The following is a 27649-nucleotide window of genomic DNA, read 5'->3' on the forward strand; positions in this document are numbered from 1 at the left end:
TTCCTTGAAATGGGCTTTTTCTTCTAATACAGTATAAACAAAAGCTGAAGTTGCAGGCTGGGATTTTCACCAAATGCTTTATATAGAAACTTGGGGGTTTTCTCTTTGGAAAACTAAAATTGGAACCACTGGAATTTCCCACAGCACAGAGATGCCGGATTTCCACCAGCCCTAAGAAAACTTTGGCAAAAAAAAGATCTCTGAGTTTATCTTCATCTTTCATGTGAGGGAGCTGGCAGGGGAAAATTGTTCTGTCTGAGAAGAAAGAGAAAGTAAGGGTGCAGGATGTGACTGCAGTGTTGGTATGTCCGCTTCTGACCTGGCTTGGGGCTGCTGCCGGAAAGCCCCAAGACAGCCTGGCTCTTGCAGAGCTGGGGGTCTCCTGCTCCTGCTCTCAGCATCAGCAAGACCCCAATGTCAGATCCCCCGTGTATATGGAAAATCAGGCTGTCATAGTGAGCACACACTGCAGGCAGCACGGCCAGGGCACAGGAGCTGCCTGCAGAGTCACTGGGTCCCTGCTCATCCCTCTCTTTGGTGATGCTCCTTAGAGGCAGCCTGGCCTGGGATCCAAGTGTAGCTGATGTACTCAGAATCCTGATTAGCAAATTCTGTCTATTTTGGCCTAATGACTGCTGTTATAAGATGGCTGCCAAAAATGAAAGGAATAACTGCTTTGGCATTTTGGGTAATTAATGAGCTTACTGAGCAGCGGGGAGCTGTAGCAGGAGGTGGGGGGAGCTTTACAAGCCTAAGGACGGTGCTGCCTTGGCGCAGGCCAAGAGAGACATCGGTGGGAGAGGAGGAGGGAGCAGCCGACCACTGAAAGTCTCTGCCTGAATAATTTGCCAAGTAGTCTGGGGCTGCTGTGCCCGTGTTAGGAAAAGCTGGTGTCCGTACACCTGGGGAATTCCAGGAGCCATCCCGCTCCACAGCAGACGCTATTCCCCCCCGTCCCTCCCTTCCCTCCGCCTCCTGTCGTCACCCTGGACACGTGTGAGGCAGCCCAGTGACAACTACAGCTCTGGCTGGGGCTACATAATCCTGGAATGAGCGGCAGCATCTGTGGTGCTCCGGAGGACGCCGTAAGCAGCCGGGAGTGGGGAATTCTGCCGGTAATCCCTCCCTGCCTGCCTTTCCTTGTGCCGGCCACGGGAACATGAAGGCTGCCCGTGTCCCCGTGCGGCTGCCGCTGCTGTGGGCCCTGTGCCTGGCGACCCTGGCTGGAGGTGAGCCGCAGCTTCGGGAGGGGATGTCGTGGGGCCGGGCAGCGGGGAAGGAGGCACAGCAGCGGGCTGTGGGGACCTCTGTGGGATGCAGGAGATGTCACAGCAGGATCAGGCTGGCTTTGGGAGGCGGGGGGAGGGATGCCAATGGCCGCAGTCCTGGCAGCAGGGACATCCGAGCAGCCCCGCGGTGGCTTTTGTCACGCCTGAGGGCAGACGGGGACAGTGATAACCTGTGTTAGGGAAAAAGCACGATGTACTTCTTGTCCCCCTTTTTTCACGTCCCTGGGGACGTGGCAGGAAGACTGCAGCCTGGCCAAGGGTGGGTGTGTGAGGAGACTGCACCTGTCCCGGTGCTGCCAGCACTGTGGGGCAGGGGCTTTGTCCCCTGCAGGCTGTGCGTGTGTCCGAGTGGGAAACGCTCTCCGGTTCTCTGCATGGACCCCTGCGAGCTGCGGGCGGTGCCGAGCGGGCTGGCCCATGATTCCAGCCCGTGGCACAGATCGCTGCCCGGGACAGCCCTGCAGCACGGCGGGGCTGGGCTGGAACACGCTCCCAGCACCGCAGGCAAGGCTGGACCTTGCCCAGAGCCGAGGAGGGATCCATTCCCACCATGGGAAGGGAGAGGGGCAAAGGGCCCCTGAGATCCGTGTCCTGCTGCCACCAGACGGGAGGAGTGAGGACAGCACGGCCGGCCATGGAGCTCCTCCCTCCGCACACCTCTGGGCAGGTTCTCCAGGGCTGGCCCGAGGAAATGGACAGCGGGGACACCAGGCCGGGTATCCTGCCCTGGAGAGCCTGCTGCCTGCCTGGCACTGCCTGACTCTGCTCACCCATGGCCAAGCATCCATTTCCCCCAAAACGAGGAAATAGGGCTCTGCCAAAAGGCTGGTGGAGTGCCCTGGGTCTCTTGAGGAACTGTGCTGAAAAGCAGGTGCCAATGGCTCCTAAGAGCAATGGTTCTGGGTGGAGAAACGCCCAGATCTCTTTGGCAAAGACTCAGATGCAGCTCAGAGAAGTGGGGTTGTGTGCTCCAGGAGGAGGGCTCCATGCTCCCTGTGTCACCCCTCTGTCCTTGGAAGGTGCTTTCCGAGCTCCTCCACTCTGGGAAAAACATACCAGGAGTTCAGCCAAATGGAAACCATTTGCATTAGTGCCAATAACTGTAAAATCAGTTCAGGGTTCTCAAAGGAGCAGGGCCTTTGGGAGCGGTCAGGGATGCTCCACACCACGCATGTCTCTGGCTACCCACTGGGACAGTGTGACCCTCTTGTCACTGTGCCTGTTTTGTTGAACTGTGCTCTTGAAAGTGGAGGACACCAACAGAATATCCTCTGGCTGATGAGAGTTAATTGGCAAGTCTGCTGCCCCCGAGCAGGGATTTCTTGACCCTAAAGTGCCACAGAAAACATTATTGTGTGAAAAAAGTTTTGTTTTAACTTGACTTGACCTGGAGGTGGAAATGGGCTTCTGTAGAGGGGCCACAGGAGTGTTTGCTCGGGATTTCTTTGCAGCCGGAGTTTTCCCCAGTAAATGATTCAAATGATTCAGAGTGCTCCTGTATTGGTGCTCATTCTTGTAGCTGGTACCCGGATCATTCCTAACTGAATGGCATAAAATTCACCACATTCACTTGGGAATCAGAGGCAACATTTTGTAAGCCTGATTGAAACCAGATTCCAGTTCCTTTCTTCTCAGAGGCCCCAGATAAATCAGAGCTTGTTTTTGTAAATCTTGTCCCCTGGGATGTCAGGAACAAGTTGGCAGGATGTGTTGTGCAAGTGCCTGTTGTGGGAGGCTGGAGGTAGATGCAGGCATGAATGGTCCCCAGAGGTGTGACCGGCCTTGCCCCTTGAAGGGGTCAAGGGGCGGGGGGAGTGTGTATTTTTACACTTTGCAAACTGAAAACCGTATTTTCTGGTGGAGGTCAAAAAGATGTGTTTGGGAAGCTGGGCTGCTGAGATCCCTGTGGGAGTGAAGCATTAATCACCAAAAGGTTCTTTCTCTGCACCCTTTCTCTGAGCCCGGGTGGCGTTCAGAGACCCTGTACCAGCAAGCAGAGAGGCAGGATGCTCACCTGGAGGGAAAGTCTCACAGGAGGAAGAGATAGGACTGATAAAGGGAGAGCAGAGCACCCTGCCCACTGGTCTGCATCTCCTGCACCAAGAGCCCTCGGGTGAGGGTTGCAGCAGGTCTTTAGTCCTCCTGGTACCCAAAGGGGAAAGGACCTGCAGGTCCAGGGGTTTGCACATCCTACAGGACAAGCTGAAACACTGTCCCAGAAGCCCACAGTTTTCACAGTGCTTTTTTCCCCTCAGTTTTCTGGGTTTCTTATTAGATACTGCATGTATCTAATTGTAGATGCATTGTAGTAGCATTGTAGAAGCTACAAGCAAATTTGTCTTCATCAGGATCTGTCTTCATCTCAGTTCAGCAGGGATTGGAAACTTTTGTGGCAAGCTTTGGACTCTTCCCTGGAGAAGGGGGACAAGAAACAGTGCTGGATTTGAGAGGCCCTGATAAAAAGCAAATGCTTTATGAGGTGACTTTTTTATTTCAGCGCAACCCAAAGCGTCTCGGAGGTGTTCCATAGAGTGCAGAGCTTTCACAAAGGAGTTAGCAGAGAAGCAGATCAGGAGATATCGCTTGACCGAACCCAGCTGCAAAAAACAAGCCATCATGTAAGTGCTGCCCCACTTCCAAGTGGGATCAGGGTTAAATGGATGGGAAAAGGGACTGAGGGATGTACTTGGCAGGACAGGGCAGAGGAACAGCACAGGGGGAGAGCTCACGTGTTTCTCTGAAAGCAGATATTTTGTCTGAAGACAGATTCAGACTTGTGAGCTTGTCTGGAAAGGAGAAAAGCTCCATTTCTTTTCTTTGGGATAATTGTTTCCTTCTTACACTGAAGTTGATGCACCATTTTATTGCAGCCCAGGGGGTGGCTCCAAAGTGAATCTGCTGGGTTGGCCTTGGAAAGTCTCACATCACCCAGTAAATCAGAGGGTTTTGCCTTCACGCATGTGTGCCCTGGGGCAGCTGCTGCCCGTGGAGCTTCCTGCCCTGAGTGCAAGTGGGAAATGCTGTGTCCATGCAGGACAATGCTTTTGAAAGTGAAAAACTTCTTAGGGGAAAACCCTTCACCCTCACGTTCAGCTGCTACTCATTCAGTCAGATATCAGAGGCACCTGCCCTTCCTGAAATGAATCATCCAGACAACACTTGGTGTTTGCTATTTATACACTTTCCCCATAGCTCTGATCACCTGAACCAGGGTTTCCTTTATTCAGTAAGTGATCCCTTTTTATTTTCAGATTTATTACTTTGAAGAACAAGGAGATTTGTGCAGATTCAAAGGAAGGCTGGGTGCAGAAGCTCAAAGAAAAACTGGATGGGAAAAATGCCACAGTGATGCCACCACATGTCACCTCAGCAGAAGAGCCTGGTAGTCTTGAGAGACAAGTTGGTCTTCCAAAAGTGGCTCCACCTCAAGCCACTGCTCCACCTAGTTTCTTCCAAGGGGCTGGAACAACCCTTAGGGAGAGTATACATGCTCCTGCTGCCAGCACAGAGGTGTCCAGCACGTCCCCACTGGGCAGGCAGGACCCCACCCAGCTCCCTGCAGGATCCACCTCCGTGGCACAGGAAGAGGCTGTGCACTCTGAGGTCGCTCCCAAAGCAAAGAGAGTGTCCTCAAATTCTCCCACACCTTCATCAGCTGTTGCAGCAGGCGTGGGCTCCAGCCAGCCCACCCCACACCCCGCTGTTCAAGGCACAGCTTCTCCTAACTCCAATTCAGACCTGAGGGATGCTGCTAGAGGATCAAACCAACCTGTACTTCCTACAAATGGATCCCTGGACCCTACAAGTGCCAGAGCCAACACACCAGACACTGCTTCCAGCAGCTCAAGGTCAGATCTCCCCTCCATCTGGGACAGCATGAAGACCACAACAATCACAGAGACAGCACCACAGATTATTTCAGTTTCTACTTTAAGCTCCACCACTGCCACAGGCAAAACTGCTTCTGTCCATACCAACAGGGTTGTTGGTCCCTCTGCAGATGTGTTTGGTACCACAGCATTTGATCATTCATTGCCTGTAGGGAAGCAAGAGCCTTCAGACACAGTTTTTACTCACCGTGCATTCTCAGGCCAAGCCAGAGTGCAGATGATCACAGTCAGGCCAAAAAATCTGCCCCTGCCCAGCTTCTTGTCAAAGTCTCAAATGCACTTTGTCATCCCAGTTTCTGTGGTGTGTGGACTGATGGTTAGCAGTGTTGCTCTTGTATGGGTGTATCTGAAATTTGGAGTCAAACCAGAAGAAACGTCAAGAGAAATGGTACAGGGCTTGCTCTACCAGCAGGCAGGACATCAAGACAATGCCTATCCAATGGAAGTAATATGAATGCTTCATGGCATGGACATTTCTGGCCTCAACTGTATGTGTGATGCTGCAGAAAAGCTCTTCATGCTGAACTGATGACCAGTAGGAAGAAAGCCTGAGTATAAAAATCACAGAGAAAACTGATTTTTTTTTTTTGTAGAGCAGAATGCCCAACAATAGATCTACTTCATCATTGACCAATCACAGTGTTTTGGAAATAAGGGAGACACTTCTTTTCTACTGGCACTGTCATGTACAAAGGCTGTGGCTGTTCTATTGCTGTTGGTGGCTTTTTGCCAGGTGATTTTCCAAGTCACTGTTGGGAATTTTTCTGTGGTTCATCATGGCCCAGGCAAGAAGTCACTCACCCACCCACACTGCTGGACTTGGGCTCAGCCAGCTTGAGCAATCTTAACACCAAACCCACACAATTTGCACTTAAATTCTCTGCTGCTTCTTTCTTTGCACTTCAGGTCTCTGCTCTGTCAGACCAAGACTGAAGCTGGTGGCCAGCTGGGTGCTGGCTCTCCTTGGGCTGATAGAATTTACCCTCATCATTTTCTTTTGCTGGAGACATGAGGGATGGCCCAGCTTTTCAGGAATAATTGACCAACGCTGCGTCTGATCAGGGGACTGAAGGTCAGTGCTACAGATCTTATATTCAGAGAAGCTGGCAGCCCACAGTCTTTCTCCTCCTTGAAATCAGGCCCTTCCTTTTAGCAGCTATGGGTATTTCTTCTTGCAGATGAATTCTAAGAACTGATTCTTGGCAAATCAATGCAATAAACCCCTTCTGCCAGCGGATGCACCTTGTGTCCTGCTGCAACCAGCAGCAGAGCAGGATAATGCTGATGAATCTTCGCAAATGGGAGAAAACAAGGAGTCACCCAATAATTTTCCTATTCCTGTGTTATCATTGGAACATTTTTGCTGTTCTCTGCAAGCACAAAACCCAGGAAGTGTGGAGCTAAAGGCAATTCTGAATGTAGTCATGCAGGAATTACTCTACCACGGCAGACATAACATCCTTTTGATCCCATTTTCTCTCTAGAAATAAGCACATTTGCTGATCCACAAAAAAAAAAGAAGCACGAAATGCCTGTTCCTGGTCCTATACTTCAGCCACATTTTAGTTTTTCCACTTTGAGTAGCACTGATCACCAGGCTATGAAAGTATTGTAACAGAACCAGGCTTTTTTTAACCCCAAATTGTTTTTGATTTTTACACATCCTGACATTGCTGTACATAAGTCTTATGTTTTATCTGTGGTCAAGTCCTGAAAGCCCTTATTAAACTTTGACTCTGGGATGAATTCTGCTGGGGCGTGCAAAGGTCTTCATGATATGATGCTTTGTAAGTAAATACAAATAAAGGGTCTGATCCTAACCAGCCTCAGTGGATCAGACCCCTAAGTACAAACATGCATGCAGAAAATGAAAGGAAAAACATAATAAGCAAGATCATCAGAAATGATGGGCCAGCTGTAAAGCAGAGCTCGAGGAATGCTGCCTGTAAGATCTGTCAGTGCTCAAAATGCACCTCCAGGGCATCCATCCAGCCCTGCAGGGGGAGAGGACAGACTACAACTGTTTGCTTTCTGCCATCACACATCCCTTCTGCATTTTGCTGACTTGAGAGATTCATCTCGGCCTTTGCAAGTACAGGATGCAATCAGATTAATTGCAGTGATTAACTTGGAGTGAAATCCTTCCTTGAGCAGCAGCTCAGCTGTGGAACTCTGGTTGGGGTTGATTTTCCTAGAGGGTAAATCTGGCTCTGCCAGTGCCACCTCCCCTTGCACCCCACTTGTGCACAGCTGGAACTCATGAGGTGGTGTACTGTGGCATTATTTTTATATGAAAAACTAGAAATGTTATTTTTGTAAAAAAGTTTTATAGCTTTTTGAATGTATGTAATGTCCTATCTGAGCTGCTTGGAGCCGAGACCTTTTTGGCAGTGCTGGAAAACACTGTGCCTTGTCTATTTTGTTGCTGGTCTTAGATGGCTTGTGCATGGGAGCTGGATCACTCTCCAGGCCCTTCAGCAAACAGGGTGGACAGCTGTCTGCTGCAGGTGAAGTGCTTGTCTTGGAGCAGTGCTGGGAGACGGATGTGCACCAGTCAGATCACTTGGAGTCCCACCAGGCTTTGAAGGACACTGCTTTCAGCTCCACCACCAGCTCCCACCCTCTCCCAGCTGCTGTGATCCCACCAGAACTCATCAGGAGCTGCTTCTCCAGGCTGGCCCTGTCCCTGTGCTTTCCCTGCTCCCCTCTCCTGTGCCTCGGCTGCTTGTGGGCAGGGTGCTGGCACCCTCCCAGGGGACAGGTGAAACCAGGACAGGGGGACACTGCTGCTCCTCTCTCTGCAATGGGCACTCTGGGAGGGAGGGAGGATGGAGCCTGTGGGTGTCACCCATTTCTGGGGGTTAAAATACCACTTGCTGTAGAGCACAGTGACTGTTACAAGCTCCAGTTCATTTGTATATTGAGTGTGTGCATGAGGTATGAGCTGTACATTTTTATAAAAGTAGAAGTAATAAAGTCCTTATGTTAAAAATTTCATCCTCAGGGGATTGAGCCTTGAGCTGGGTTACCAAGCCCGGTCCCTGCAGAGATGGACACCTATGACTGAGTGGAAAGCATCCCAGCATCACCAAGAGATGGCAAAGCTGGCACAGCTGGATGTGGCCAGGCTGTTGCTCCATCTCCTTTAAGGGTTTTGATCTTGCAGATATTTGCAAGAACTATATTTCCTCACAGGGATTTGTGTTTCCCATCTTAGTAAGGAAATAGGGAAAACAAACAGCTGGGGTTTTGCATTGTTTACACAAAGCTAAGGCCAAACAGCAGCTCAGAGACAGCAAACCTTACACTCCAAGTGTGTTCTCTGAGGAGGCAGGAGGGCAAAGGCTGAGATGGGACCTTTCCCACCCCAGCCAGAGCTTGGGCTACCCTTGTGTGCTACTCTCTGGTGCTGGAGAGGTGGGAAGAGTAACTCTGTGAAAGAGTCAGTTCTCAGGGGTTTGCCTGGAGTGGGGAGCTGGCAGGAGTAAGAGGGTCAGGGATGAGCATCTTCCCTAAATTTCAGGAGCTCTCATCCCAAGCATCTCTCAGCCCCGTGCCCTTCTAGGCACATGCGGAAGTCAATGAAAATTTCCTGCAGCTGAGTCACCAGCAATCCAGGCCAGGAAGGACATTTGGGGGATAGCAAAACTTGAAGGAAACGAAAGTACTTTTTTTTTTTTCAATTTCATTTCTCCTCTCTGTTGAGGACAGGGCAGGCAAGGAAGGAGGCAGTGCAAACAAGCCAGGCCTGACCGGATGAGTCATTTCTGATTATTTCCTACAGGCAGAGCTGGCGCCAGCAGGGCTGTTCAGGGGCTCCTCTGGAGTTTTTGGGTGCTCAGTCCCTGGGCTGTGAATGGCACACACTCCCTGGCTTTGCTGGTGTTGGTGTCTGGCAGTGCAGGGAAAAACCTTGTGCCAAGGGTGTCCCTCCACACACCTTCCCCTGCTCCTCCTGGAGCTCCGTGGGCTGCCTCAGGGGTAGAGTTTGGTCCAGAGGATTATTAATGCCACATCTGTTCTGCTCAGGGGGATGAGAGGTGCATTCTGCATGTGGTATGAAAGATGCACGTCCTGCCTTGATGCTTCCCCAGAGCCCAGGGGAGATGGGGGACCCATGGTCACGAAGTGACCTCTCTCAGCCCTTACGAACCCACATGTTTCATTTCCAGCTCCACAACACCTCCTCTATGTCATTAGCAGCTGTTTTAATTGAGCTTGTGAGAAGGAGAAGTCGCAGGGGCTCCACACAGGCTCACCTCCATCTCTTCCTGTCCCCACATGATCCACAATGTCAGGCCTTGAGGGCACTAATTGGCCATAATCATCCTGACCAGCCTCATCTGTGGGTGTATTCACCCCCACAACACCTCCCAGTCCTCTGCCCAAGCCTCAGGAGCCCCATCTAAGCTCAAGCTTGAGCCTCTGGTCCCTGCTGCCTTGTGAGGGCTGCTCTGATGTCCTGGCTCTGATCCAGTCTCTTGGGCAGACCTTGGATCTGTGCTGCAGGCATCTCGTCTCCTGGCTGGATGGACCCTCTGGTGCTGGAGCCCTGTCTCTGTCCCCATCTCCTGTTCCTGCTGAGAAGGTTTCCCAGCCTTCCCAAATGGATTCTGGATTTGGTTCCTTATGCTGGTGTGCCTGGGGCCATTGATGGAGGCTCTGACCCTGTGCTCAGACCCTGTGGGCTGTCACCTCACTGCTGAGGACGCTGCCTGTGCTGGGGTCACTCTTGGCCCCTGGCTTGTCCCCTCCCACTGCTCCTGCAGTGGAGCTGGCAGTGAGACACCTCTGCCATCATCTCCTCCAAGCTCTGACTTCTCCCCAGGGCGGTGTGTGAGGTGGAGAAGAGGAGATGCCGCCTCCATCCTCTCTGCTTTGGGCTGTGATTTCTGACATGTCTCAGCACCGTCTCTTTCCTGCGAAATGTTGCACAAGAACTCTCATTTTTTGGGCAGCCTCTGGTGAAGCTGATGCACCACCACTTTCACGCTGCTGGCTCAGCAAAGGGCAGGATGTCCCTCAGCTGCTTTGGCCCTCAGGGTAAGGGACCACAGTTCTGCTTCTTGGCTGTGGTTCTGCTGGGCTTTGCATTTGCTAAATCTCCACTTTAATGAGAATTGTGTCCCTGTTGATGTCACTGCAAGGGCTGCTCTTGCTGCTGAAGTCCCCCCTGGGTAACAGGGAGGTTGCTGGGACCTCTTTGGAGACTGTCACAGGTGATGGAGGAAGGCTCATTTCTTGAGCCTTCAGAATCCATCCTTGAATTCTGTCACAAACCAAATAATTTTAAAAAGAGAAAGATAGATATAAGTGAGAGTCATCCTCCAAGGAAGGATGTGATGTCAGCTTTCTGACTCTGACCATAACCCCATCACAAACACATTTTCATTACAATATCTAGGCACCTTTACCTGTCTTGCTCAACATATTCTTTAACTGCATTTATTTTTCTGATTGCTGGGGTTTTATTCTAATCAAACACTAAGGAGCAGATAAATTCATAAGTTGTTCTAGTGCCATCTTGAAATGATCAGAATTAAATCACTAAAAATTAGACTGGAATTGCTTCCATGTCCTATTTCTCTCTGTCACCTCAGCTTTGCTTTAAAAGCTGAGCTGAAGCCTCTCTGCTGCTTTCTTAAACTCTAGGAGCCCTAAAAGGCTCAAAGTTGAAAAAAGGAGCCTGAAGTCCTCATCAAGCATCATTTCCCCTGATTGCTACTCCACACAGAAGCCTCTCCAGTGCAGAGTCTCCTTCACATCCCAGGTCCATCCTTCACTTAACCCCGAGGTAGTTGATTGACCTCATTGGATAAAAATGGAAAAATGTCTCATTTTTAATATGTTTGAGGAAACTGACATCAGATCCATTATTTTATCTTCCTTAGCAAGATAAGGCCACTTCCATTTCCTGGCACAGGTGCATTGACTCACGACTCTTCTTGGCCATAATTGCGAGGGTTTCCCGCATGCCCACAGTGAGTTTCTGTTCTGTGGACAAGCTTGCTCAGTGGGTTAGGGCAGACAGAACCTTGGAAGAGCTCCTGGCACAGCCTTCCTGCAGCCCCTGTGTTTTGTGACTCTGGGCAGAACTTCCCACACAGGATGATCTCGGATCGCGGCTTACAGTACTTGGTGCTCCCCAGTGTCCAGCTGTAGGAAGCAGACTTTGGAAGAGATTCTCATTTTTCTAATTTTAGAGTGTCCTTCCAGGCTGTGGGACTTGGCATGGCTGTACCTGGCATCCCAGGGATTTGGGGAAGGAAGAAGAGAATCACCTTTGGCTTGTGATTGTGTCCTGAGTCAATCAGGGCTTTGACAGGGAGCTGTGGAGAGTGAGCACCCCAAAGAAATGCGGAGGATCTTTACACACAGAAAGGGTAAAGAGGGTTTAAAGAAGCCAAATAAGGATGTCTCATATTGTAAATGGAAAAGATTCAAAGTGACTGAGTAGAACAGAAGAAAACAGTGAAAACTTATTCCAAACCCTCCCACCTCCTCCTTGGGGACAGGTTTCAGGCCCTTTCTCCAGCCCAGCTGCTCCTGCAGAGCCTTCCCCAGTGCACCATGTCTGTGGTTGTGTTTTCCAGCACAGCTGGGAGTGCTCAGTCACCCACTGAGACCCCAAACCCAGCACAGGGCTCTTCTGCCCAACTGCTTTGTCCCCTCACTGGCACCATTGTGGCAAAGGCTGCATCTGAGTGTCCTCCTCAGCTTCCCTCCTCCTCCTCTTGCAGAATAACAATGCTTTCATTTTTTATGTAAGCAAGCACATTATTCAGAGTCTATTCAAATTAAAGGAAAACTTGGGCCAGCAGAGGGGCTTTCCAGCACTTAACAATTATTGCCTGCATATCAGCCTTTCCCTTTCCAAAGACTAAAAGAAACACCAAAAGGTCTCCAGGGAGTTGTGAGTCATTTGGCTTCCACAGACAGGGCTTCAAATCTTGAGAAAAGGGAAGCAGAGCATCCTAGGCCAGATCTTCTACTAGAAAAATAAACACAGTTCTCAAAAGCTTGATGTCCATCCAGAGCAGTGGATCTTGAGCCTCCATCAGCAGGAAATGTGTCTGACAAAGCCTGGCTTGGGGAGAACTGAGCATGAACAGAGCAGTTCTCAGCATTGGGTGGTTTTTCTCCTAAGTATTTTAAAAGACATCCAGGGGTGACAGTCCCAGGCACAATATCCTGCTCCAGAGAGTGGCTGGGGGGTGCCAGTGTGAAGAAGGGCTTGAGGTGGCCCCTTGGGTAGCTCACAGGGAGTGAGGGGGACCGTGGTGCCAGGGGATCTGCATGGGACCCCACTGCTCCATGCACCCACTTAGAGTCTGGTTACAAAGAGGTTAAGAAGAGGGGAAGGTGAAAAAAATGTCCAAAAGCTGAGCATGACTGACAAGGACCTACAGAGGGACTCCTTTGACCTTCAGGAGGTCTGAGGAAGGGGGAGCCCAGCACAGGGGGAGAACTGTCCCCCACAGAGAGTCTGACCCCTTTCTGCAGGTCCCTGCAGGATCTGGGATGCCTCAAGGCTGTGGAGGGAGGAAGATGATGGAAAGACACCCAAAAACTTTGAACAGCAAGTTTTCCATCCATTCCCCTCAGCCTAATGCTGACTCCTGCCCTGCCCTGAAGCCAGGGCTAAGCCAGCCCTGTCCCCAAGAAAAGGCTCAACTACACCCCCTTTCCCCTTTTCTTTTCCCCCCTCACTGCCCAGTTCTAAGCAGGGATTTTGGATGGAAAGCTTGTGCTCCTCTCCATGGTACCAACATGGAATGTGATTCAATTTCTGCCAGCATTTGCCAACTTGCTGCTTTCAAGCCACAGAGGGCTGGTGGCAGCACCAGTCACTGTCTCTAATGTTTTCCAGGATTCACAAGCCATCCAGACATTTGTGTTGGCTCTGGGCTGAGTGACCTTGCATGGAACACCAAACTTTGCCTTTCCTATGGCTATGAATCCCCTCTCTGAAAGCCCAGGAGCTCTTGAGTTTACATCTGCAGAGAGGAGGATTTCACTTCCCTTATAACTTTCCCTGTGTGGGTGAGCACAGAAGCTGACACAATTTATTTAGTCTTTCCAGGTATTGTCTGTCTGTCTGTAATCCTGATGATCCCATATGACATGGAAATCCCCATGGGTAATGAAGCAGTAGCTTTTCCTTGAATTTGGTTCAAATTCTTCAGAAGAGACATAACTGGGGAGGAGTAGAGAGGATAAATTGCAGCACCTCCTTGCCTGAGCTCAGAGCTGAGCTCGGCCAAAGAGGCAGAGCAGCATCCTGCAAGGAACAGCCCTTCCAGAGCCACCATGCTCACTGCAAGGACAGTCCTGCTGCTCGTGGTGCTCCTCACCCTCTCCCCATGCTCTGATGCAGGTAAAACACCTCATGGGCCACTGCTGCTGGCTGGGACTCGGGGCTGTCCTGTTGGGGTGGTGAGGAAGGAAAGCCCAGTGTGGAGCAGGGATGGTGCTGCTGGCAGGAGGAGCAACCCCTGGCCAGGGCAGAGCAGCGCATCCTGGGGTGCAGGGAAGGATGGAGACTGCTCCTGGGGCTGGGTGGCTTTGGCAGAGCTGCTGCAGGGCTGGGTGATAACCTGGAGCATCCTTCTGCCCCGGGAAGGAAGGAGGAGGGCACCTGGGGCTCCTCACAGCAGCATTTGCAGAGCTTGGGGGATGTTGTGGTCATCAGCCTTGTGATGGGGGAAGGTCCTGAAGACAGGCTGCCTTCCAGAGCCAGCATTCACCATCCCTCCTTGTTTCCTCCAGCCCCTTACGCTCCAACCGAGTGCTGCTTCGACTACGTAAAGGGCCCTCTCCGGCTGGACAACCTCGTGGGCTTCTACTCAACTCCCAGGGAATGTTTTTTCCCAGCAATTGTGTAAGTCCTGGAAACTTCCCTACTGCTGTGCTGTCTCCTGGGCTGCCACGGGTTCAGTTCACCTGTTCCAGCTGGGGACAGGCCAGGGACAGGTCTGTGTAATCTCCATGATCTTCCAGCATGAAGAGGGAGGGCGTGACTGTCTGGGCACTTCTGCAAGGCCATGGCAGCTCCTGAGGGCTCTGCACGGGCTCTGCAGCTGCTGGGCTGCAGGATCAGCTGCTTGTAGGACACCAAGGGCCCAGGGGCAGCACACAGGGACAAAGGGAAAGGAGAAAGATTGCTGGGGTGGGAAGATGGTGTGAAATCACAGCTGTCATTCCTCACAAAGCTTCACTTTTACCCTTGGCAGGTTTGAGACCAAGAAAGGAGCCAAGGTCTGTGCAAACCCAGAGGAGAACTGGGTGAAGAGAGCAGTTAGAACGCTTATAAAAAAGCAAGGACTTCGTGCCCCGTGATGTGGAGTGGGTGCCCTGGTTCAGGCTACCCAACATCCTGCTGGGAAGGAAGGTTTACAGTCACCCTCTCAGAAGGGGCTATGGATGTTCCAGCTGCTGGGAGAGGGCTCCCAGAGCCCTGCGCTGCATCCACAGCCCGGCACCGGATCCTGGAATGCCGCTGGCCCTGCCAGCACCTGCCTGCTGATCACAGCCACAAAATAAAGTTTACTTCATGTGATATCAGAGAGTGGTGTCCTTTCTTCTCCCAGCCCCACAACTTCACTGCTGCCAGCAACTGAGGCTGGGATGGTGGCTCTTCCCACTGGGTGTCACTAGGGCAGGAGGGGAGGGGGATGGATGGGACCAAAAGGGGATGAAGGCTCCTCTGAGGGACTTTAGATGCAAAACTGATGTCAGCTTCAGGCTTAGAGGTTTCAGCCTGTGCCATTTGTGGTGCCCTGAAGGAGCACAGCCTGCCCACCACATGTGCCCAGCCTGTGGTGTCTCTGAGCTGGGCTGCCAAGGAAGGGTTTCCCTGCAGAGCTCCCTGGGCAGGTCGAGACAGGGGATGCTGAGGCAGACAAGGGATTCCTGCACACACAGCCCTGGAAATTTTGCCCCTGCCAGGGGCCGTGGAGAGCTCAGCAGTGATCCCTGCCAGGGCTTTGGGAGGGGGAGCAGAACTGGAAGGGCAAGAGTGAGGAAAGCTGTGAGTTAAGGACAGTTTAATAAATAAAGCAAAACTGTCACACAAGCAAAGCAAAATAAGGGATTCATTCTCTCCTTCCCATCGGTGGGCAGCCATGGGGAGCAGAGCAGGGCTCCCTCACGTGTAACAGTGACCTGGGAAGACAAATGCTGCAACTCTGAATGCCCCCCTCCTTCCTCCTTCTTTCCATGACAGTTCAATAAGAGAAAAAACACAACTGAGAAAAGGAAACCTACCAAAAATAACCCCACCAACTGATAAAAACCCATCACTTTTCATCAGCCCAGATGATGCTCAGACAGTCCCTGAGCAGCAGCCACCTGGACACCCTTGCTGCCAGCACTCACAGCTCCTGGGGAAGGGGATTTTGGCTGCAGCAGCTTCAGGGATGCTTTCACAGCAGAGGCAAAACCCATCCAGAGCTGAGGGATGACCCTGACACACTGCAGGTCTGGAACCCGAGTGACACAGGCACCAAGAAGGTGGAGAACTCTGGGTGCACCAAGAGAGGCTTCAGCCTGCAGAAACCTCTCAAACTGCTGCCTCTCCACTTCAGGAGTCCTCAGGCCATGGAGTCACCCTGTTTGCTTGGCCCTGGTGCCCTCTCCTGACAGCTGTGGCTCGGGTGCAGCACTGGGCTCTGGGCAGGGCAGGTCCAGCCCAACACCAACATTGTCATGGGCAAACAGTTCATGTTCTCTCTTAAAGTATTAACTTTTGTGATTATCCACTCAAAACCCAAAACATTTTATGAGTCAGTGAATATTTCCTACCTCTATGTTTTTTCTATTATTGTCCATGCCTATCCATTTTAATTTCTAAAGTAGGGGTTTTCCTCAGTCAGAAAATTTGTATTAAATGATAAATTATAGTGAGGCTGCAGGTGGTTTGGACACCCATAAAACCCTCTGCAGAGTCTGTACCCTCTCTTCTCTCCACCTGCCTTTGCATTTGCCTAACCAGGGGCTCCACACCTGGGGAAGAGGCTGTGCCACTGATGGGGATGGCCTGGGAGGGTGCTGGGAACACCCCAGGCACTGCAGAGGAGGCTGGAGAAGACTAGAGCCAAAGCCAGAGGTCAACTACTGGGGCAGGGACACAGAGGGAATCCCAGTCCTCCAGAGCCGTGTGGGGCCTTTCCAGGCCTTCAAACATCCAACATGCACTGATTTTCTCTATGAAGAACAGATGGTGGAGGCATCCACTAATGCTTCTGGAGAGTGGAATAAATAGCTAAGGGAAAGGAGGAGAAACTGTGTGCCTCAGACAAGCCTGAAAAGGAAGCTCAGGGTTGGCACATAAGGTTTTCTGCACTGGGAGATGCTGGTTGGAAAGTCATTAGCTCAGTTCTCCCTGTGCTTTTAACCCCTGTCTAGGAGCTGGTGTGACCCTGCTGGCTGCTGGCCCCAAGGCTCTGTGCACTGGGGACATGGACAGGGAGGGCAGGAGAGCCTGGGGGTGATGCAAAGTCCACAGAAGAGGACTCAGGCTGCTGTGTGTCAGGCATTTTCTCCCTGCAGAGCCCTGCCTGGGGACAGTGGCACTAGAACCCGGTGGGGCTGTGCCCAGCTCTCTGCGAGGCCACCCTGCCCCATGCAAGGCCAGCAGACCCCATGTCCTGCAGACCATTTCCTCTAAACCAGCATTTTCTGCACATTTGGTCTGTTTCCTTCTCCTTTCTCCCTTCAGAGAAGTCGTGCAGACATGAGATAATCTTCAAAGAAACTCATTTTCACTTTTCTTCCCCTCTGAGAAGCCTTGGATTACCTCACCCTTCAAGCCACAGCCAGATTCCCTCCTGTGCTCCCACTCAGCATCATCCTATGTGGGTTCCCACCAGGACCTCACTTTTCCTCACACACAGCTGCCTGTGCCTTCCCAGAGAGCAGATCCCTGCATGGAAGCTGGGCTGATGTCCAGCAGCGCTCCGTGGTGCTGTCTGGGACCTGTGCCACCTGCCCCTCCTCCCTGGCATGACTCTCCTGGGGCTGTGGTAGGATCTGTCCCGTCTCCCCGCAGGAATGGCCTGTCTGTGCACTGATAGCCACAAGCCTCCATCCCCCTGACTCCCGTTTCAATCCCAGTGCTGGTGTGGGAGGCAGAGGCAACACATGGCCTCAGACTTTTGTTCAGATCCAGACTCTCCTCACACACCCCACTGCCCCTGCCCCATTTCTTCCCCTTCTGTGAAGTCTGTTGAACCCATCAAAAGCACCCCTGAAACCTCCTGCTCTGGAGTCCCTTCTGAATGGGTCCAGTGTGGATTCTTCTGCCTGACATCCCATCCATCCCATCCCATCCCATCCCATCCCATCCCATCCCATCCCATCCCATCCCATCCCATCCCATCCCATCCCATCCCATCCCATCCCAACCCATCCCATTGTGCTTTCCTGCCTAACCCATTGTTCTCTGTGTGGCCAAGGTGCCTGGGCAGGTCAGTTTGGATGGGGCTCCATCGCTGGCCTTTGACACTGGGCAAACCAATGAAACCCAGGCGAGTGCTGTCCCTGCTCAGGGAGTGTGGGCTGTCTCTCCTGTTAGAAACAGATGAGCATTAGACTTCATGTTCTGCCTGCATGGGAAGACAGTTCTAATCTGCTTTCAGTTCCTGGAAGCTCCCTTGCCACGTCACAGCTCCTCCACAGAATGCAGAACTGCTCCTTGAACTTTTCCATCGCTGGATGCATTCCAAAAATAAACGACAGAAACCCCCTTGACCCTGGTTTCCTAGTACACGTCTGAAATTTTTGGAAATGCAGCTTACGTGGGTGGAAGGCAGAGGATAAATGACGGCGTGGAGAGAGCCACAGCCACCAGGCACCGGGCAGGGTGACACAGAGGACAAAGAAGAGCCACCACACAGCCACCATGCTCCCTGCAAGGACTGTCCTGCTGCTCAGCTTGCTCCTCACTCTGCACCACGCCACAGGTAAGGAACCTCAGGGGCCACAGCTGCAGCTCAGGGCTCTGAGCCCCCACTGGGGACATCCCTTTGGGGAGGTCAGGCAGGAAATGCCAGCAGGGAATGGTGCTGCTGACAGGAGGAGCAACCCCCTGGTCAGGGCAGGGCAGCACATCCCAGGATGCAGGGATGGATGGAGAAGGTGCTGGGTGGTCTCAGCAAAGCCAGACCTGGGGAGAGGCTGCAGGAGCTTGGAGGAGGCTCTGGAAATTGTTCCCCAAGTCTCAGCTGGATGAGCAAGGGGTTGGAGGGAGGGAGAACATGCAGCTCTTTGGAGCCTCCCAAAACACCCTTGCAAGTTGTGCCTCTGCTTCAGAAAGCACCTAAACTTCATCCCCAGACTGAGCACCCCGACCTTACCGTGTGCTCTGGGGGCTGCAGCAATTGGGGCTGTGAAGTGCCAGGTCCCAGGCTGTCCCCTGCTCCAGCTCTGTCCACATCCCAGTCCTGCGCTTGCTGTGGGAAGGGTGACAAACCCCTTTCATAGGATGCTATGGGAGCTGCTGAGATGCTCCACAGCCTCCATGCTGTGTTCCCAATCTCGTGGTGCCATTGTCTGGTGGTGCAATTCACAACATCTCCCCTTCCCTCCACAGCCCACTTTGCACCTGTGGAATGCTGCTTTAAATATGCACAGAAACGCATCCGACACCCTCAAAGCTTCTACGAGACATCCAAAGACTGCCCCAAGCCTGCAGTTGTGTGAGTATCCCAGGGTTTGCTTTCCATCCCACATCTGGGATCCCAATTCTTTTGCTCCCTCATCCCATCCTGCCCCATAGACAGCTCGATCCCAGCAGCTCTGGGGAGTGGGCAAAAAAGGGAAAAAATGGGTTTTAGTGCTTTCTGCTAATGCTAATGGTCTGAGAAGACTCAGACACTCACCATCAGCCCATGGAGGGCACAGGCTGCTGGAGATGGCTCCAAGCCTCGATCCAGGATGGGGCTGCAAAAAGGGAGCGAAGAAATAGTACACAGGAAGGAAATGGCTCATGGTTCATGTTTTCACTCCTTTTCCTCACTTTCTCATTGCAGGATTGTGGCTGCCAACGGTGATGAGATTTGTGCCGACCCCAGGAAGGACTGGGTGGATAAAATCATAAAACGGCTTCAAATGAAAAAATTAAATCCATCCACCATCTGACTGGCCCCTCCAGTGTTCCTGTCTCTCGAGGGAGCCAAAGGTGCTGGCAGCTCTTCTCCAACGGGTGCTGTGGGCACTGCGGGAGGAGCCGCCCTGTACCCTGGCTGGATCAGGTGTCACAGTGCCATGGATCAGCCAGCGAGCTCCTCCTGCTGTCACTGCCCTGCAAGATGTGCCTGTGGAGCAAATATTTATAATAAAGACTCGTTCCCACAAGATGCTGTTTGAATTTCTCCTGATTCTCCAGACCAAGCAGTAGATCCTAACAAACCCAGGGCATGCTGCAAGCGAAAAAAGCCTGTGCCACAAGCTCGTATTTCTCCAGGAGCAAACTGTCCCTGCTTTGCTGGGAATGTGACAGTGGAGCCAGGCCTTGACCCACAAGTCCAGGACCCGTGGGTGAGGTTACCCTCACCCCTAGGCAAAGCTGTACATCCTCAGAGCATCCTCACAGCCCTAGGGGTTTTGCAGGTGCTCCAGAATTAAGGGGAGGGTTCTGGGAGAAGATACCGATCAACCAAACCATTAATACCTTGAGAGCTTCCAAATGTGCTGGTGGCCACTGTGAGGTATCTGAGGGAGATAAGGAACAAGGTCCACAGTGCCAGGAGGGTGAGGACACAACCCCTTCAGAGGTTTCCTGGCTGCCTGCCCCTCTGCAGGGCCAGGGAGGGGTGGGAGCAGTGTGGGATCCCAGACACTAAAACCAAGCTGCTGGCCCATCTCATGGGAGAGGTGCAAACATAGAAGGGAAAAACCTCAGAAAGGTGAAAGCAAGGAATGTGGCAAATGATCCTCAGCCTAAAGCTTCATCAGTGTTTTATGCTCACGGCTAGAAAACACTTCAGGGCTGTATTTTCTAGGACGCTGAATGGCACAGGAAAAACACCCCTAATGACATTTTTGCCTATGAACTGTAAGCACCATGGGAGGAAGCAATGGTGGAAAAGGAAGCCGAAGCAGAATTAGATGTTGGGAGACAAACACCTCAAGGACTGTCAGAGGGGACACAAGCAGCCTTCCCTGGTGAGCAGAGACTGACAAAGCACACAGCTCCACACTGGCTCTTGCACATGGATGTGTATTTTAATAAAAATAATTCTGTCAATATACAGCAGAATGTCAATTTCTTTACCATATTTCCAGTATATTTTCATAGGCTTTTTCTCAGTTAAAATCCACCCCCCCGAGCCCCTTTTTTGAAGTTTTCATGCGAAGCATCAGATAACTTAATTCACAAATACTAAGCGTAGACTGAACCAATGTGCACAGTTTGTGTAATGTCCACGTAGCCAATGCTGTACCAAAGAGGTGAAACTCCCTTCCAAAGGCGATGAGAAGCCTGGAGTGGCACAGGGAGCTGTGCTCAGCGGCGCCTGCTCCTCCAGGGCTGCCGGGAAACCTGCGGAGACCTCGCACCCCATGCTCCAGCTGAGCATTTCATACCTGAGTTTTGAGCAACCAGCAGGAGAGAAGAGTTCACTGCGTGCTGGGCAGGTCCTGGGGCTTGCACTGCTGCGTGCAAGAGCTCCGGGGGCCGCAGCCTCCTCCTGCCTCCCCGGCTGCACAGGCGGGACAGAGACACGATCCCAATCCAGCGCCGGTGCAGTCCTTGGTCTGGAAGTCACCATACTTGTGGTTTTCAAATTTTCTTTAAAATCTGGATTATCCCCAGAGCTGCTGCTGCTTCTCCTTTCTTCAAGTCTAAGCCTGTGAGAAGCCCAGCATACAAAAATCCCTCTGTGCTCCCTCCTGGAGGAAGGATGCAGCTAAAGTCCTCCCGAGCAAAAGTGTCCAAGCACACGCCTGGACCCAAGTGGAGTGACCAGAGAAAAGGTGTCTGCCTGGCCATGGGACTTTCAGCAAGGAGCAGAGGTTTGCATGGCCTCCAGGAATGTTTCAGTGGTGATGTGAGTGTAAATTCAACATGGGACTTGTGGCTTTCTTGCAAGCAGGAGAGAGTTAAGCTTCTCTCCTGGAAATGAAAGAGCTGGCAGGATGTGTGCTCGTCAAGCCTGCATGATCCCCTGGCTTGCCAGGCACTGCTCCAGCTCAAGCTGCAGGCTCTGAGTTCTGGTTTGGGATGTGGTGAGAGGGACTGACATGCCAGGTTCACTCATCCATCACCTGCCACCTCTTGTTGCAGGGAAGGATGGTGGAGAGCAGCTAGTGTTGTCTACAGAAGAGGCCTCCAGGCTCTCAACTCCTCCCTTTTCCTCCCAGTCTGCTCCCCTCACACAGTCCCAGCAACACTTCCTCCAGCTCTCTGCCCCTACACAGAAGATGGGACAAGGCTCACAGCCAGCTCTGGCTCTGATCAACTGCTGGATTGCAGTTCCCTCCATCACTTGTCCCTCTGGGACAGAAGGACCCAGCACGTCCCCTGCCATGTCCCCAAGTCCTTCCACACAAACAGCTTGGTACAGCTGGAGACCCAGCACAAGAGATCTGCTCTCTCCCTGACCCACCACTGAGGCTGCTCCCACAATGGCAGGGCTGGAAGGAAGATGCTCCTTCTGGAAAGGGGACTCCTGGGTGGACATTGCTCCTTTTCCCAGGAGTGACCACGAGGCCTCACTGCACCCAGGACTGGAGCATGAGGGACCTCTCTCTCCACCTGCTGCCACGGGACAGTTCAAGTCTGCACTGCTTCTTTATGGGAAGAACTTGCTGATCCCATGTGGTGCACCACACAGCTTCATGGCACCTACACACTGCTCTACAGCCTGGCTGCCACAGGTCACCTTCTCTATCAACCCCAGGACAGCAGAACTCTGAAATGTGTGTCTAAGCAACACATGCTACATATTAACACTGACAGGTACCAAAGCACAGCTGCAATGCTGAAGGAGGAGATGGTTCATCATCCCCGATACCATAGGTGGAAAATGATACATTCAATCCCCAGAACTAGTTCCAGCAGATCTGGTTGCTCCAGTTTTCCAAGGCAGCCTCAAGAACAAAGCTATTTAAAGAATGGTAAAGATGCCTTAATAAAATGTGAAAAACAAGGACACAGCTTGAGGACAGACTGAGATGTGACTGTGAAAAAAGAGAAGGAAGAATATGGGAAGATCTTAGGTGTAGGTAACCATGAGGAATGATGCTCCCAGAGGGGCCCATTCTCCATGGCAGCCACAGCTGTACCTCCTGGTGTCCAGATCCAGTGGGCAGCAGCACAGTGAGGACCATCAGGAGGCTGGAAATAGAAAGAGGCTGTAGCACCCATCTTTCACCACACACACCTTTCACACATCCCAAGGCAACAAGCTCCAGCTTTGGTTCACATCGGGCTGAGGGAGAGCATCCACTGGACAACCTCCCCTAAAGGGCTGGATGCTGCATATTGTCCAGTGCTTCACTGGGAGTCCCTCTCTGTTCTGCTGGCCACACACAAGGGCTCAGCTCCAAACAGACCCCAGAAGAACAGCAGAAGTGCTGCCAGCCCAGCTGCAGGCTGATGGGACAGTGTATGGTGGCAAAAAGGGACTGTGACACGCAGACCTGCCCCTTTGTGCCAGCAGGGAAGAAGAAGCCAGGAAGGGCAGCTGGAGTTGCCACATCTATGCTTGGCACAGATGTGAGCCACAGAGCTGGCCCTGGTCTTGGAGCAGCTCCCACAGCACCCAGCACTGCAGATACCACTGTGGTCATGCAGTTGGGAGAACACTGAGATTGTGGGAGGCAGAGAAACAAGAAAGGATTGCTGGCAGCAGTAAGAAATTTTCCCCAAACCAGCTGGCTCTGGGAGCACACTGAAGGATGCAGAGGAAATAAGACTGCTGCCCTCCTTGCCCACAGGAGAGCTTGACTGAGAGCTCTCTCAACCCTCTAAGCCTTAAAGTAGCTTTGGTTAAATACTTGCTAAGGTAGGCTCATGGAGCAGCAAGAGAAATCACCTGGAACAAGATGATTCCAAGAGGAACAAGAAGAAGATTTGGCTCCCCTGGTACAGGAGAGATATCCACAAACTGGAATGCACCCAGCAGAGCCACTACAATGTTCACAGGCTGGAGCACCAGGTTTATGAGGTGGATACTCCTCCAAGAAACACTTATCCCAGCTACTCCAGTGCATCTCACTCCAAAGTTCTCCCAATGTATTCTTGATGCTCTCACTCTCAGCTTGTGGGGCAGCATGAGCTCTTGTTCATGGGGAGAGAAGCCTGGTGATGTAATTCAACTCCATGAACCTCTTTCCACGGAACTCCTGAAGGACACTTTAACCAAGGCTCCAGGTCTGAAGTTCCCAAAATGCTCCTCTCAAAGGGCCACTTAACAGGCAGGGCATTGGACTCAAACCCAAAGCCCAGGATGTGCAGGCCTGAAATCAAGTTCCACCAGGTCCCTGTGAAATATTTTCCTTTGCTGCAGTGCCAAGTGTCAGGAAAGTGGGTGGGGTGTCCAGAGCACAGAGCTGGAGTGTTTGCTGCTCTCTAGACCACATTCAGTGTTACAGACCCCATTTCACTTTAGCTGTGCTTTTAAAAAGTACTTCAATAATCCAAGTTTCAGCTAACATGAACCATCAAAGAGCAGCCAGGGAGATTCAAAGGCAAGAGGCTTTGAAATACAACCTGAGAAAACCACATCAGAAATCCCATCTAGGAATCAAGGGTAGGTTGGGGCCTACATGCCACCACACACCACAAACATGCTTATCTTCCCCATACTGAGTCATGGCCACATTAATCAGAATCTGAGTACAAGAAGCAGAAACCACTGGTGAAACCAACAGAACACTTGAAGTAAATTAAAAAAACCCAAATAACATCCATCACACATTTTTTGGCACCAAAATAACCAGATATCTAGGAACATCTCTTGGCTGATTTTTTTGGTTTTGTTTTTTGGTAGCAAAACCAAAATAAAAAAGGCGCTCTAGGACAGTCAGCAAAGCTTTGCTGAAAGACCAAATGGGGCACTAATATGACACATGATGAAGAGACTCATTTAAAGAAACCACAAAGAGAAGGAACCAAAAAAGCCTCAGAAAGAGATAAATATGGTGTTGCTACAAAGATGAGAGAGGTCTGACTGCAGCCAGACTGCTGCAAAGTGGTGACTGACAGCAGAGGAAGCTGCCAAGAGGGGAAGGCAAAGCAAGATCCTGGAGTATTTCAACCTCAGTACCCAGAATCAGCCCAGCAGTGTGCTGCCAGCCTGAGTCTAAGGAATGGAAAGCCTGCAGGAGAATCCTACCAGGCAGAGTTCACATGCTGCCTTGGCACAGCTGGGACCAGAGGCTTTGGGAAGGAAACCTGCTCACTGAGTTACCTCTGCACTTGCAGCAGGGCAAGGACAGCAGGCAGGGCTAAGATCCATCAGCAGAGTTGAAAATCAACAGATGAGCTTTCAGGCACATGAACTGTTCCCCAGAGCTGGAAGAGAAGACCCAGACTGGCAAGTTAAATTCTTCTTGGTGCAGCTCTCTGTCTCCCTGGAAGAAAGGCTGTGGTAGAGCTCCCTCTGCTTTTTGCAGCTGTACCTGTGATCTGATAGAAGTATCTCCTCCAGCTCTAAACCTCCTGTTTTCTTAGACCACCATGGCTCTAGCACTGCCCCTACACACTGCACACCTTCACCCAAGGGAGGGATAATGTTCCCAACCATCTCCAACACCATCTGCACATTCACTGCTACAGTCTGCCCAGGCACCTGCCCCTCTGCTCTGCCTTGATTTCAGACCTCATGTGCCAGCTGCAAATCCATCCTGCAAACCCAGAAAATCCTTAAAGCTTTGAGCTGCTGCTACTTTCCTTCTCAGTGGCACACAAACTCTCTTGGTGCTTGAAGCAACCTCAACAAAACCTGTTCATCTTTCACTGACCTTCCAAAAAAAAAAAAAAAAAAAATTGTGAATTGTAACATTTATGTTTGGTTTGAGCTCCCTTGGGTCCTCCCCAGAGCTACTGACCTAAAATGAATTTGGTGCAGAACTCCAACTCCTCCTGTTCAGCCAGGCTGAACCTGCCATCTCCTAATGGTACAGCAGAGGATGCAAAGCACATGGTGCTGCCAGGCAGCCTGGCCAGGTAACAGAACATGCTCAGAAACACTCACAGGTGGTCTGAATGCTTGGTAGCACTCAAGTCCCTGCGCCTGGCACACAGCATGGACACATTAGTCCATCTTACTCAGAGGCTACTCACCCACAGACCCTTGCTGGTCTCTTTTGGGCCTGAAATTTTGATAATTATCTTAATAATCCCTAAAGAAACACTGCTGCTCCTTTCTGAATGGCTCAGGCCCAACAGAGCTGGTACTGAGCCCAATCTGCAACAACCTGAGCTCAGCTTTCCCACCTGCAAGCACAAGCACAGCTCAGCCCAGGTTGCTCCAGACACTTCCAAAATTTAGAAGTGCTCATTTAGATCAGTGTTACAGAGATGGGAAAGGGCAGGAAATACTGTTATTACTGTGTTAGTGGCAGAGCCCTCCTCCATGGAGAAAAAGGGGGATTTGCTACTTTATTCAAAATTGTCAGCCCACCAGGGCATCACCCACAGATATTTCTGGCCAACTCACATGACCTGATTTTACCCATACAGTGGCAGATGACTTCATATTCATCAGTCCTGTCCCTCCAGCTGTTCAGAGAGCTGAATTTAACTCTTTGTCAGGGCCGTGAGATGCTTCTACAGCACAATCATCAACGTGGGCAATGTCAATCTTCTACTCTTCCCACTCACAAAGCCAAGATTGAGAGCCTTGGGCTCCAAAGAGAGGCACCATGAAGAACCAGGCTCCTGCAATTCCCATCATCAGAGTGTGACAGGACCTACGTCACCCTGAGGGGTCGTATGGTGTGTGTGGACCGAGTCTGTGGGTAATAAATACATCAGTGACTTTGTGGAGGTGGAAGAGACCTTTTTAATAAACATGATTCAAATAAAATAAAAAAAAAAATCCCTCTGAACTGCCACTGTGAGAAGAGTTCGGATTACTAGCACGGATGATGCTGTATGTGCACGATGGAGGGAGAAGGGAAGAAAAGAACAAGCTGTCACCAACTTGATGAGCTTCCTCAGTAAATCAGCATAAACCAGCTCAGCAAAACTCTCCAGATAAAATATTGGTGGAACCATGAGAAACAACTCAAATCAAAACAAAAGAGAAAAATCCCTACATCAGAAGGCGCTACATTAGAATAACCAGCGAAATACCGAGTGCCGCTGGAGCCGCAGCAGTGGCGGGGAGACGGGGCAGACCTGCCAGTCTTCCCGGGGTCAGGAATGGCCACACAGTGAGGGACTCACTCAATCCTTGCACAGGCAGTGTGTGCGTGCTAGAGGGGTGTCGGTGGCAGGGAGGTCAGGCTATCCAACGAGGTGGTGGTGCAGAGTGGCAGCAACAGAGGGTGAAGGGCAGCACTCCACGACGGCAGCTCCGTCCCGCTCGGGTGTCAGTGCAAATAATCGTCTACTCTGGCAAAGGAGCAGGAGCCCAGGCCCACGCGAGCCATGAGCCGCAAACACTCCGAGGCCTGGCCCAGGGCGAGCATCAGCGGGGGCTGCTTTGGCAGGTTCTGAGATTCTGTGGGGGCAAAGAAACAGAGCCGTTTAGGAGGGGTGTTCTGGCTGGTGCTGCCTCACCTGCCACTCAGGCCTCTCTCCATCCCAGCTGGGCACCAAGCCCAGATCCCTGAGAGAAGGTGCTGGCTCTGGAAGGAAGCTACTCCAGCTCTGTGCCACCACCCATGACACATCACACAGCTCAGCAGGGCCTTTGAGAGAGTGCTGCTGTGGTGGCCAGAGCAACAAAGCTCCTGTTTATGATGTTTGCCAGAAAACCCTTAAAACATGAGATATCAAAGCATGGAGGAAAAAGGAAAGGCAGGAGAATCTGATCCCAGGTGGAAGACAACCTCTCCATTTCTCCCGCTTGTGCAAGGCTGCACAGCAGCCCAAGCCCTGGATGAACTCACTCCCTCATCACCATGCCCTACAGTGGCATGTTTTCTGAGGGAACCCTCAGCTGAGCTAGACAAGGTGTCTGGTAATCTTGTGATGAAGCATGTCCAGACACCACATCTCCCTGGTGTGGAGCCCTCAGCAACTTGTCTGTGCTCCTCAAGCAATGACTGTCAGGGAAAGGGACTCTCCTTCCCAAAACATGCAATTTCTGATTCTCGACACAGTCAGAACAGGAGTCCTCATGGGCATGTCCTTCAAGTTGTACCTTTCCCCAGAAGATAATTTCTAAATCTGCTTCTGGAACATTCAGTGTGAGGTGCACAGATGCCAAAGGAAATCTGCCTGGGCACAGTGAGCCAGACTATACAGAGGATGCACCTGTACTCCCTCCCAGAAAACAGGATGATACCAGGGCT

General features: G+C 51.5%; 4 protein-coding genes across 8 annotated transcripts in view; 3 read left to right on the plus strand and 1 right to left on the minus strand.

Annotated features, from left to right (window-relative positions):
* The first annotated feature begins 952 nt into the window (after positions 1 to 952).
* On the plus strand, positions 953 to 10400 carry LOC131582500 (fractalkine-like). The gene is made up of 3 exons (XM_058845775.1): positions 953 to 1229; positions 3787 to 3907; positions 4541 to 10400. The coding sequence occupies exons 1-3, from the start codon at positions 1160 to 1162 to the stop codon at positions 5631 to 5633; spliced, it is 1284 nt and encodes a 427-aa protein (XP_058701758.1). The 5' UTR covers positions 953 to 1159; the 3' UTR covers positions 5634 to 10400.
* Positions 10401 to 10453: 53 nt separating this feature from the next.
* Positions 10454 to 16578, plus strand: LOC131582503 (C-C motif chemokine 5-like). The gene is made up of 3 exons (XM_058845778.1): positions 10454 to 13556; positions 13949 to 14060; positions 14413 to 16578. The coding sequence occupies exons 1-3, from the start codon at positions 13490 to 13492 to the stop codon at positions 14516 to 14518; spliced, it is 285 nt and encodes a 94-aa protein (XP_058701761.1). The 5' UTR covers positions 10454 to 13489; the 3' UTR covers positions 14519 to 16578.
* A 1187-nt stretch (positions 16579 to 17765) lies between these two features.
* On the plus strand, positions 17766 to 19494 carry LOC131582504 (C-C motif chemokine 3-like). The gene is made up of 3 exons (XM_058845779.1): positions 17766 to 18141; positions 18771 to 18876; positions 19210 to 19494. Exons 1-3 carry the CDS (start codon positions 18081 to 18083, stop codon positions 19316 to 19318), a joined length of 276 nt encoding a protein of 91 aa, XP_058701762.1. The 5' UTR covers positions 17766 to 18080; the 3' UTR covers positions 19319 to 19494.
* An 891-nt stretch (positions 19495 to 20385) lies between these two features.
* The window catches only part of RANBP10 (RAN binding protein 10), a 65707-nt gene continuing 58443 nt past the window's right edge, over positions 20386 to 27649 (minus strand). For all 5 annotated transcript variants that reach the window (XM_058845771.1, XM_058845770.1, XM_058845772.1 and 2 more), the window contains one exon: positions 20386 to 26853. In XM_058845771.1, the coding sequence (XP_058701754.1) occupies positions 26723 to 26853 (131 nt within the window). In that variant the 3' untranslated portion in view covers positions 20386 to 26722. The remainder of the gene's footprint in view (positions 26854 to 27649) is intronic.

This window comes from Poecile atricapillus, chromosome 10 (assembly GCF_030490865.1).
Source record: "Poecile atricapillus isolate bPoeAtr1 chromosome 10, bPoeAtr1.hap1, whole genome shotgun sequence".
In the NCBI taxonomy this organism is placed as follows: domain Eukaryota; kingdom Metazoa; phylum Chordata; class Aves; order Passeriformes; family Paridae; genus Poecile; species Poecile atricapillus.